This window comes from Tupaia chinensis, unplaced genomic scaffold, assembly GCF_000334495.1.
Source record: "Tupaia chinensis unplaced genomic scaffold, TupChi_1.0 Scaffold000575_1, whole genome shotgun sequence".
NCBI lineage: Eukaryota > Metazoa > Chordata > Mammalia > Scandentia > Tupaiidae > Tupaia > Tupaia belangeri.
In genome coordinates, this window is record NW_006160089.1 from 95,497 (window position 1) to 108,033 (window position 12,537).

The following is a 12,537-nucleotide window of genomic DNA, read 5'->3' on the forward strand; positions in this document are numbered from 1 at the left end:
TTGTTTGTTTGTTTCTTTGTTTTGGGTTTTTTTTTCTTTTCTTTTCTTTTTTTTTTTTTTTTTGCCATAGTGCATGTGTGCTTGCGAGAGACAGAGAGAGAGACAGAGAGAGAGAGAGGAAAAGTGAGAAATCACCCCCCAGGGAGGATGGCCATGCCACAATCCCTTCTCTTCCATTTCCTTTCAGGATATTGGGCAGCCATATACACACACCTAGCATGATTTTCAAGCCACCAGGTCTGGGACTCAAACCATGGTCAACTATGTGGCAGCCCAGTGCCTTAACCACCATGCCACCTGCTGGCCCCTAGTTTCATTACTTTTTTTAAATTCAAGTATCTTTATTAACCTATCAATGTTACATTTTATACATAATATCTAGTTTTATTTTCAAAGAGCTCTACTTTAGTTCATCATGTTAATAGTAAAAAGCTAAGTAAGATGGCTAGATCTCGACCTAGCATTTTAATATCCTCTGGACAACAGAAACTATAAAGTCAATCACTTTACACTTATGGAAGAGTAGTGTTCCAAAATAACTAGGAAGTTGCTACATTTGTTAGAAGGGGAGAAAAAACTTTCATCTTGGTCTTTTTTATGAATGTTCCAAAAAATTATATTTTCAGTTTAACACCAACAATGAAACCATTAAAAAAGCTTCTGCTTTTTAAATTTCTGAACTTCAATACAAATTGAAATAGTAGTATAGGAGTCTTTGGGGAGGTAAATGGCTAGCAGCTACATTCATCTGTGTAGTTGACCTTCCTTATTGATAACCAGGTTTAGGTTGGGTATAGCCCTGACCAAAGGGAGGACGGTTAGGTGCATAAGGGTTGAGACCACTTGGAAGAGGTGTCATAGTACTTCCAGAAGGTGGAATAAAACCTGGTCGTGGTTTATAGGTCCCAGGTTGGCTTGGAGTCATTCCAGGTTGAAAGGCAGGGGCGATAGTATAACTAATAGGCCGAGAAGTCTGGATAGTTTAAGTTTGTGGAGGGTAATTGCTTGCCTGGTACTGCTGGGGTGGTTGAGCAGGCAGCTATTGAGGCTGACCAGAAAAGGCAGGGGCCAGTGCCTGGGAAGTTGGTTACTGGCCATATCCCTAGAATTGCTGAGGTTTCTGGGGTCCAGTCTGCTGACTACACCTTGCGGAATGCTGAACACTGCGCTGCTGAGGTGGATGGTGCAGAGCCTGTGGCTGCTGGGCACCATCTGACCTGCTTGTGTCTGAGCTCCTGTATATAGAGGCTGCTGCAGCTGAACTCCTGCTGGGTGAGCTGCTGAGGAGGAGGAAGCGATGCTGTCTGGCATCCCTAAATGGTCTTCTGCAGGAGCACTGGGTGGCCCTGAAAATTGATCATCTGTTAAGACAAATGCTGACATGATGTTTGTATTGATTTCATCTTGATTTTTTAAAGGATCAAAAGCTAACATACTTGCTGTCATAACCTGAGTAGACTGTTTTCCAGAAGAATCAGAAGCAGCAGGCTTTTCTTCCCTATCATCCACAGTATCGTTTTCAGGAATACTGTGAAAGGTCGTGGTTCTCCTGGTGGTTCCAAGCTATCCAATAAATAATTCACTTTATTTCAAAGTTCTATCAGTTCTTGACAGAGATATTTCACCTGACTTGATTCAAGAGGTCTTGGTTGGCCATTAAGAGATAATGTCAGTTGTAAAATCCTACTATACTGAATCACAAAGGAAAGGTCAGAACTATCAAAAAATTGTTACAAGATCTCCATCTTCATCTTCATACTATATTGTACCTTCATCATTACTCAGAAGTTTTCCTCTAAAAGCTCGCTGCATCATTAGCACTGATTCATCATAGGTAACATCTTCATTGTCAATGGGAATGTGCTGAACATCCTCACCGAGTTGAGCTTTGATGATCAGCTTGCCGCTTAGGTCCAACTGTCGGTTCACGGTGGACTCCAGGATGATCTATATATACAACTCTAGAGAAAGACAGCTTGCCAAGGCCACTGCCACCACCACCTCTCCGAAAGACTCCACTGACCATGCAGGTGGGAGGCTGCCACCACTGACACCAGGCTCTGGGACTCCATGAGGAGCCTTCACTCATGGCCTGCTCGGTTGCCCTCTGCAGCCTCCACACCACACCCGCAGGCTCAAGCTGGCTCCCTAGTTTCATTACTTGTAACTAGATGCTTACAATAATCTTAGAGCAGCCAATACTTTTTTTTTGTTTTTTTTTTCTCTTGAAAATTGCTTTATTAATAAAAAATATTAAATTGGTTTGTGAGTGGAGAAACAGTATTTAATGAGTAGACTTGAGATGCCCCAGATGGGAGAGTAAAGATTTAAGGCTTGGCTTCTAAAGTCTTATTCCTATTGCTTACTATATTCCAAAGTTTTAAGGACATTGCCTACCAGGGGCTGCTTCTAAGCCTGGGGTATGCGAAACTGACTGGTGGCATCAAGTGTTCTAGGACTTTCAGTCCAAGACCATGTGGACTCTGAAGCTATGTTCTCTCGCCCTGTGGACTATCTTTCAATGTAAATAGCACAGCTTTGCAGAAAATGCCCAGGAAGTTTGGGAAATCCAGTCACTGTGCACTGATATCATTTTAGCCAACCTCACAAGGGTGTTCACTGGGTCCTCAAGAAGCTAGGTTAGTAGGGTTATTGCTTAAAGAAAGAGAAACAGTGACATTCCTCAGACTCTTTAGGGAAGAAACTCCAAAACTTTATCATTGGTTTATTTTTCACTTGTCTCCTCTATGTGAACTCCAGGGATGTCTTGACAGTCTCAAAGGATGTTCTCTTTAGAGAGGGTGGGGGTCTATGAGTGACTACAGTCTCCTCAGCTGAAAGGTCCAGAAGAGACTGGGAAGAAAACCTCCAGATTCTTGAGGGTTGAAAGCTTGTCTAATAGAATCAAGTGCCTTCCCTGTGAGTTTTTTTTTTCTGGGCACCATATCTATAACTGAGACAGAAATTTGAAAAGGAAATACACCAACACTCAAATATCCTGAGAAAGCTGTTTGAAGGTTATTGAGCTAGTGTGTATATGTGTGTGTGTGTATGTGTGTGTGAGTACATGCATGTGTGTGTGTGTGATATGACCTCATCACATTAGCCTAGAGGCTCCTCAGTAGAAAGCTCTCTCTCTCTTTCTCCCATTATGAAGATCAGAACACGTGTATTTCCCGTGTTTTCTCCAAGATAAAGGCCTAGCTTCTTTAGTTGTTATATTCTCAATAAATAAAAGCAGCCTGCTAGAAAACTCTGGGTGAATCCGTTTCAGTCAGGCCCCCCAAGAGCACAGCAGCTCCACATCTTTCACCCTGTTACCACCTGGAAAAGCTGACTGTGTGCTAGGCTTCTACTTATCAATTTCATTTGACATGAATTAAAATATACCACTCTCCAAGGGAGTAGATATTGGTCCAAATAATCTTAGTAGTAGATGTCTCCAGCTGCTGAGGGGTGGTAGGGTCCTTTTTCCTTAACAGACTTGACCCACTGTACTAACGAGAAAAATGGAAAATAGAATTGGGTAGGAAAACACACTTCTGTTCATTTGTAAGAAATATTAAAGTCACTGTTAGTCCATAAATTTATTTGGAAACTCAGAGATCTATACATTCATTTGTTCACTCAATGTTTCTATATTTCTAGTCCACCAGATGTCAGTGTCTTGGACTTCAAAACAAAGGTAACACACTAGATGCGTCAGCAGTGTGCTAGCCAAACATCTGTGAATGAAATTACACAGACAGACATATACATGTGGTTTTGGTGGATAATATTGTGTTAACTGTGTTGTTTTATGTTGTGAGGTACAGAAGAACATGCGTAATTTTTGGTAACAGGTATAACATTTTAAAAAGGACTTTATTTGAAAGGATTATGCAGGAGGGTAAACTGGTCTACAACAACAAAGGGAGACAAAGTATTGCACTAGGGAGATTATCCCTACTGTGAGGTCAGTAAGAATCTCAAAAGTCAGACTGAAAAGGGCTTTTCTTTTATAAGTAGAAGTGAAAGTTAATGAGGTTAGAAAGAAACAGGTATAGAGAAGTAAGATAAGCTGGTGACAATGGCAAGACTGAATAGCCAAGTAGGGAACGTTTCCCCCTGAGGTCAGTTGATGCTCCAGAGATACTATTAAGGAGGAGCTGTTAGGTAACTCAGACTGAGGGTTGGTCAAAGTCCATCCTTTTCTAGAACACAGAAGAATGGAGGGATTTTTTTAAAAAACAGTCAATGTTTTCCGAGAGTAGAGAGCTCAGGCAAAATTCAACATTCTCGGGGATGCTTTTAAAACTGGAGATCTTCACACTTAGCTAAGATCTTCCACCCAGACACATGTCTTAAAGGCTTAACCTTTTAATATCTGGTTGATTTTTATTTCACTTTCTCAGTAATATGAGTTTGGGTATAGCTTGTCTCCAAAGTGTGCCTTACTCTGAAGTATTGGATTCTATGGATTCTCCATCTCCACTGTGAGCTGTGGGCCTGAAGAACATGATCTGTCCTTGCCAATGTCATCTGTTGAGGTGCCCCACACTGAGATTGTCTCTTCTCTCCCTTCCTCTGTGGGTCCACTTATTCTGAGAGCCTGGATTTTTCCACTAGTCCCAAAGTAGATGAAAGCTCAGTGAAGAAAGAAGAGGAGTCCAGGTCAAGAAACAGAAGACCAGAACTGTGTTCTCTCCAACCCAGCTGTGTGTACTCAATGACAGGCTTCAGAGACAGGAAGTACCTCATACTCCAGCCTGTGTGTACTCAGCAACAGATTTCAGAGACAGGAAATACCACAGGAACTTCCCAGCATTCTGAACCTTAGCTACAAACAGGTTAAGATCTGGTTCCAGAACCAGAGAATGGATGTAAGAGGTAGCAGAAAAACAAGTGGTCAAAGAACAGCAACGGTGTGACTCAGAAGGGTCCAACCCCTGCTGAATATCCAGGACTCTATGCTTCCTATCACCAGGGATGCCCAGTGAACCAATCAGGAAACTTTCCTTGGTGGAACCTGACCTGGAACATCCAGTCCTGGAACACCCAGTCCTGGAGCACCGAACAACCAGTCCTAGAACATTCATTCTTGGAACAGCCAGTTCTGGTGCTCCCCAGCCTGGGACATGCCATTCTATAGCAGTGGCGAAGAATTTCTGCAGTCCTGCACGCAGTTCCAGAAAACGTCTCCTGCCAGTGATTTGGAGGCCATCTTAGAAACCTCTGGGGAAGGCCATGATGTGATATAGAAAACTACTAAGTATCTTAGCACCACACAGACCATGGACTTATGCTTAAATTGCTCCATAAACATGCTGCCTGAAAATATGTCAACATGTGGTATAGTAACTAAATTTCAGTCTGGCAGATGACTGAATTCCTTTCTTCCTCATAGGAGTTTTCTTGTTTTAGAGCTATGCATGTTTTTCCTTGATATCCTGGTTCTCATTGTGCCTGCTGGGTAAATTTGGAGGGTTGGAGGGTGGGTTATGACTGGAGTCTAATCAAGAAGTTTCAAGAACATTGGCTGCTATGGACAACATGATTAAAAATGTTCCTGGCTACAGATAAGTAAATATTATACTTGTTGGGGAATCTTCAGAGTCCTAGAATCTAACATCAAGAAGAAGTAAAATACAAATAAGTGTGATGAAGAATTACTCCTCTTTTCTAGAAATAGGAGGCTTTACTTATTTTAAAAACTTAGTAGTTCAGGTGAAGGGTTAAGTTGTAATGAACTTTGTTGATTTCCTCTGCTCCTTTGGGCTCTGTTTTACTGAGATCCTTAATTTGTTCATTTCTCTAAGTCTTTAGAAAAATGTATGTTTTGCTGCATCATAATGGTATCAATGCCAACTGAATAAATGACGAATGAATAAACCATCCACCTTGGGGAAGAAAATCAACATTCTCACAGGCTTTGCTATAAGCATTCACAAGGAGATTTGTAGGGAATTGCTGGCTCTTGATCATCGGATAGTTTCCAGGGATGCTCCTCTACTAACTGTGCAGGTGGCAACAGGGGCAAATGAAGCGCTATTTTGTGCAAGCAGCTCTCTGAAGACATGAAGCGCCACCAGTTGCTGCAGGAGTGGGTGAGTATGTGGAACTCTGTGAGCCTGGATTCGTCAGTGGGCAGCAGGAAGAAGGCGCCCTGGGAGGAGACGGCAGCCAAGGAGGAGAGGCCACTGGTGTTCTTGTGCGCTAGCTGCCGCCAGCAGCTGAGCAATGTGCTGAGCTGGGTGATGAGCCAGGAGGATACCAACTGCATCCTACTGTGCTGTGTTTCCTATAATGTTTCTGTGGATAAGGAACAGAAAGTATCTAAATGTAATAATGAAAATGGTTGCATCTGGAGAAAATATTCACGAGTCACACATTTAATGAGGGGTAAATACGTGGAACTCAGACAACTCAATAGCAAGAAAACAGATACCTCTATTTAAAGTTAGCAACGTGGCCAAGTCATGCTGGTGCAGGAGGTAAGGTGTCATGGCATGATACCAGACTTACATGGGAAGGACCAGGGTTCAGAGCCTGGGTTGACCTGGATATGCTGGGCACACTCAAAGGCATGCCCACAATTCTGGCTGACTTGAAGTTTGGGGAAAGGATTGTGGTGTGGCACAATCTGTTTTTCTCAATAGATAAGTCTGTCTCTTTCAATAGATGAACTTTTTTTAAAAAAGGGCAAAGGATCTGAACAGACATTATTCAATAGAAGACATACAAAGATTCAAAAGGTATGGGAACCAGCAGTTAGCGTGATGGCTATGTCGCTGAACTCCCACATAGTCGACCATGGTTTGCATCCCGGACCCGGTGGCTTAAAACTCACGCCGGGCGCGTGTGCGTGCGTGCCCAAGATCCCGAGAGGAGAATGGAGGAGAAGGGATTGCGGCATGACCATCCCCCCTGGGGGGTGATTTCTCGCTTTCTGTCTCTATGTCTCTCTCTGTCTGTCTGGCGAGCGCACACGCCCTATAGCGAAAACCTCTCCAAAAAAAAAAAAAAAGATTCAAAAGGTATGTTAAAAAATGGTCAACATCATGAATCATCAGGGAAATGTTAATTAAAACTGTAACAAGAGGAACCAGCAGTTAGCGTAATGGCTATGTTGCTGGACTCCCACGTAGTCCACCACAGTTCAAGTCCTGGACCCGGTGGCTTAAAACTCACGCCGGGCGCGTGTGCGTGCGTGCCCAAGATCCCGAGAGGAGAATGGAGGAGAAGGGATTGCAGCATGGTCATCCCCCCAGGGGGTGATTTCTCGCTTTCTGTCTCTCTGTCTCTCTCTCTCTCTGTCTGGTGAGCGCACACACCCTATAGCAAAAACCTCTCCAAAAATAAACTGTAACAAGATATTATCTCACACCTATTAGAGTGGCTATTATGAAAAAGATGAAAGGTAGCAAATGCTTAACTGGGCTGTAGAGGAACGTAAACCTCTTCACACTGTGGGTATATAAATTAGTACAGCCATTATGAAAAACAGCATGGAGATTCCTCAAAAAAATTAAAAATAGAGCTACCATAAAGTCCAGCAATCCCACTTCTGGGTACAAATCCAAAAGAAATTAAATCAGTATCTCAAAGAGATATCTGTACTTTCATGTACATTGCATCATTATTCTTAATATCCAAGACACAGAATAAGTCTTAGTGTCTATCAATGGATAAAGAAAATGTATTGTGTATATGTGTGTATGAATGTTATTCAATCATAAAAAAATAAATAAATCCTGTTATTTGTGAGAATGTGATGAATATGGAAGACATTATGCTAACGGAAATAAGCTAGACACAGAAAGACAAATATCATATGATATCACTTATCTGTGAAATCTAAAATAGTTGAATTCATAGAAGCAGGGAGAGTGGTGGTTGCCAGGGTCTAGGAGTTAGGGGAAATAGGAAGCCGTTGATAAAAGGATAAAAGTTTAGTTGTAAGGTGATTATGATCTGGGGCAATCATGTTCAGCATTGTGACTATGGTTAATAATACTATATTGTTTCTATATCCTTTAGTCAATCAGTTTCAGAAACACAATAAATGGATGTAAATACCAGATATAGTGTGCATGAAAGAGTAGGGTCTGAGGAAGGACATTTAGAAGAAAAATAGAGAGGCAAAGCATTAATGGGACAAAGAAATGCAGTATTATCTGTTGAAGATATTTTATAGTTTTATCAACTGGACTAGGGAGAAATGTTCACATGCTGAAATATTCACTATGTAAGCTAAGTAATGTGATTGAATGTATAAAAGAAAATGAAATTTTAAAAATGTATATGAAAAATAAAAATAAGTAAATAAAGCTATACTGTTTACTTGAAATGTACTAGATCTTAAGTGTCCTCACTCTCCCCCCCACACACACACACAAAATAGTAACTATGTAGAGTGATAGATGTGTGAATTAGACTATGGTAATCATTTCATAATGTAAGCATACATCAAATCATCACATAGTACACCTTCAATAATGCAAGTTTTACTTGTCAGTAAAAATTGGCAATAAGCCTAGACACTGTGGCACAGTGCCTGGTAAGGTTAATGGTCATGTGGCTGACTACGGTTCAGATCCCCAGGTTGGCCTGAAAGTATGTCAGGTGCCCAGCATCTTGAGGGGCTGGAGGATGGGAGAAAGGAAAACAATAAGAGAAAAACCTGTCCATGGTGCTTTTTCTCTCGGTGGAACACGTGTGCACACACTTTTTGTCATAAAAATACTGTTTTTCCCTAGTGGGAGTAGCAAGGAATAGGAATCAGATATCTGAGCAGCAGACTTGGAGAATGTCTTGTAAGGAAATGGTGACCTAAGACTGGTTGCAAAGGTTATGAAGTCACATTTAAAGTATTGAATCAGAAGGTCACAGCTACTAAGCTAATAGTTATATCATGCACAAAGCTTGGAAGGATTGGGACATAAGGTACTGATGACTCTGGAGTAGTTGTCCTTTGAAGAAATGTAGGCACTAAGCAGGAGGCCAGATTGAAGTATCGATTCAAGGGAAAACTGAACCCAAATATCAATGCTTGGTACTGTCTCTTCAGTGCTACTTGGGACAGCTGCCAGGTAAGCCCTGAGAGAGCTTGGATGAGCTAGGAATAGAAAATTATTTTCCATCTTGGGTACCTATGCCCACTAGTTATTTCACTATCCCTAGAGGTTCAAAGATAGGGATCTGGGACCACCCAGGGAGAGAGAACACTTGTAATTCCTCTGAGTCCTTGAAGACAATTCTGTACAAAGTTATTAAATGCTTGTTTTCTTACCCTATTCCCAACCCATCTGCAGGGACTTAGTGGCACAGTCTCTGAAGCCATTCCCATGAGGAATGCAGGAGCTATGAGTAGCTACGGTTTGCAAATGATGGTAAGAATTCATAGAAGGGGACATTCGAATGTAAGAAACATTAGAAGATTTTTTTACACTTCAGTACCTTTTCTGTTTGCTGTTTCTTGGCACAGTTTTGTCTTCTTTTTGACTAATCAGTCCATACAGCAGAACTAAGAAAAGTGGAATAAATACATGATGTAAGATATCAGTGTCCTTTCCAGGTAAGAAATCGACTGAGACTGGGCCAGCCAGTCAAAGGTGGTGGTTAAGGTGGCTGGATCCCATATGCCCAACAGCAGCTCGAGTCCTGGACCTGGTGACTTGAAAAGTATACTGAAAGTGTGTGCATGCCTGCCCAAAATCCTAAGAGGAGAATGGAGAAGAAAGAATTGTGGCATGGCCATACACCCCAGGAGGAACTCTCTCTCTCTCTCTCTCCCTCTCTCTCCCTCTCGGGAGCACTCTCACCCTTAAAAACACAGAGCAATGGGCCAGACCCTCTCTCTCTCTCTCTCTCCCCCCTCTCTCTCTCTCTCTCTCTCTCTCTCTCTCTCTCTCTCTCTCTCTCTCTCTCTCTCCCGCTATAGGGAGAACACTCACCCTACAGCAAATTTTTTAAAAAAGGAAAAACATCAACTTTGAGAGCTCCTGGTGAGAAGGTGAGAAAATGAGAAGGAAGTGACATATGTTATTGAATGTATAAAAGAAATTGAAATAAAAAATATTAAAAAAAAGAAATATCTGATCTCAGAGATAATTAACCATCATTGGACACTAAACAAGAGAGCTAACCTATGTTCATCCCAAATTTAGGTTTTCTACATTTATACTTTAAAGTTGACTCTTTCTTTATTCCAGTCTACTTCTGAGTCACATTTCCCTGATCTTATATGGAGTATTATCTGAAGAGCAGCAAAGTTTGAGAGAAAACGTTCTTACACAGCTCACTCCCTCCCCCTTTGCTTTATCTTTTCTTCTCTTTTCCTTATAACTGTTCACATTCAAATCTAAGTTATTTAGGTGACTTTTGTGCTTCCAGTATAAATGATGAAGTAAGAAATATCTTGATTTAAAATAAAGGTCATTGGGGCTGATCCCATACCCTAAGTGAGCCATATCCCATGTGGCCAACTGTGGTTCTAATCTTTGCTCGGCAGCTTAAAAAAACCTGCTGAGTGGCATACATGTGTCCCCCAGGCCCCAACAGAAAGGAGCAAGGAGAAGAAGGAATTGCAACATGAGCACTCCCCATCAGGGATGCTTTCTCCACCTCCCCCAACCTCTCTGTAGCTCTCTGAGGAGCACATGTGTAAACAAAGATCATTCATCAAACATAGCTAGAAAATATAGCTATCCAATCATTAACTAGAGGTGAGTTAGCCACTGATAGTCCTTAATGAGACCATCACCTGAACTTGATTCATAGTCTCTATCTGTGGTATCTGCAGTTATCAGTTAACAGAGTAAAGAGGGAGGAAAGGGTTTCAACCTCTCAAGCCTTATCAATCTCTCTTCTCTCTCTTGCTCTCCCTCCCCCACTCTACCTCTTGTAACTGTTTTCTATAAGCTTTTATGCCTTCCCCAAATTCGTATGTTAAAGCCGTAATTCCTGATGTGATGGTATTTGGAGTTGGGACTTTGGGAAGGTAAATAGGTCATAAAGGTGGGAGCCCTTCTAATGGGACTAGTGCCCTTATAAGATGAGCTTGCTTCCTGTCTCTGCTCTATGCCACAAGAGGATACAATGTGAAAATAGCCACTTGAAAACCAGAAAACAAGTCCTCATTTGGTACCGATCTGCCAGCATCCTCATCTTGGACTTTTTGTCCGCCATAATGGTGAGAAATAAATGATTGTTGTTTAAGATAAATGGTCTACTGCTATTTGTTATAGAAGCCCAAACTGATTCAGACAGATCTCTCCCTCAAATATTTAAGTGAAATGAAAATGCACTTTTAGCTCTGATTTTTCTATATTCATTCAGGAATAAAAGTAAATGTCAGAGTAAATGCTTTATCAGTAACTACACAGTGTAAGAACAATATGGGAAGGTCCATGTTGTAGATGACGTAAGAACTATTCATTGTCAGTGCTGTTTCTCTTTAGGTGTAAGCCAGTCCATGGGAATGTCCAACCTGACAAGACTCTCTGAGTTCATTCTCTTGGGACTATCCTCTCGGCCTGAGGACCAAAAGCCACTCTTTGCTCTTTTTCTTATTATCTACCTGATCACCTTAATGGGAAATCTGCTCATCATCTTGGCTATCCGCTCTGATCCTCAACTCCAAAAGCCCATGTATTTCTTCCTAAGCATCTTATCCTTTGCTGATATTTGCTACACAACAGTAATAGTCCCCAAGATGTTGGTGAACTTTTTATCAGAGAAAAAAACTATTTCCTATGCTGGATGTCTGGCACAGATGTATTTCTTCCTGGTCTTTGGTAACATAGATAACTATCTCCTGGCAGCTATGGCCATTGACCGCTATGTAGCCATTTGTAACCCCTTGCATTATGTCACGGTGATGAACCACAGGCACTGTATTTTGCTTACAGCCTTTTCCAACATTTTCTCCTCTCTCCACTCCCTCTTACATGTCCTCCTCGTGAACCGGCTCACCTTTTGTGTATCAAATGTTATCCATCACTTTTTTTGTGACGTCTACCCTGTTCTGAAACTTTCCTGCTCTTCTACATTTGTTAATGAAGTTGTGGCCATGACAGAAGGGCTGGCCTCAGTGATGGCTCCATTTGTCTGTATCATCATCTCCTACCTAAGAATCCTCATTGCCATTCTCAAGATTCCCTCGGCTTCTGGAAAACACAAAGCCTTTTCTACCTGTAGCTCCCATCTCACTGTAGTGACCCTTTATTATGGGAGTATTAGCTATGTCTATTTTCAGCCTTTGTCTAGCTATACAGTCAAGAACCGAATAGCAACAATTAACTACACTGTATTGACATCGATGTTGAACCCATTTATCTACAGTTTAAGAAACAAAGACATGAAACAAGGCTTAGAAAAATTGATAAACAGGATTAAGTCTCAAATTAATAGATTTTCTTCCAGAAAGACCAATACAATCCATGGACCATGATTGCAAGAGGAGTGTGTGTGTGTGTGTGTGTGTGTGTGTGTGTGTGCATGTGGATGTGCATGCACATGTGTGTGGCAGCATCTGATGCAAATCTTCTGTAGGGA

General features: G+C 41.5%; 1 protein-coding gene and 2 pseudogenes across 1 annotated transcript; 2 read left to right on the forward strand and 1 right to left on the reverse strand.

Moving 5' to 3' along the window:
- Positions 1-766: 766 nt before the first annotated feature.
- Positions 767-2,158, reverse strand: LOC102502307 (protein TFG-like; annotated as a pseudogene).
- Positions 2,159-4,398: 2,240 nt separating this feature from the next.
- LOC102502732 (homeobox protein NANOG pseudogene) lies at positions 4,399-5,363 on the forward strand (annotated as a pseudogene).
- Positions 5,364-11,455: 6,092 nt separating this feature from the next.
- LOC102479913 (olfactory receptor 1L3) lies at positions 11,456-12,433 on the forward strand. The gene has a single exon (XM_006158202.1). It carries the CDS (start codon positions 11,456-11,458, stop codon positions 12,431-12,433), a length of 978 nt encoding a protein of 325 aa, XP_006158264.1.
- Positions 12,434-12,537: the final 104 nt, after the last annotated feature.

Bases quoted from the DNA above. Each gene is read 5' to 3' on its own strand.
- LOC102479913 (XM_006158202.1), top strand. From the start codon at position 11,456: ATGGGAATGTCCAACCTGACAAGACTCTCTGAGTTCATTCTCTTGGGA.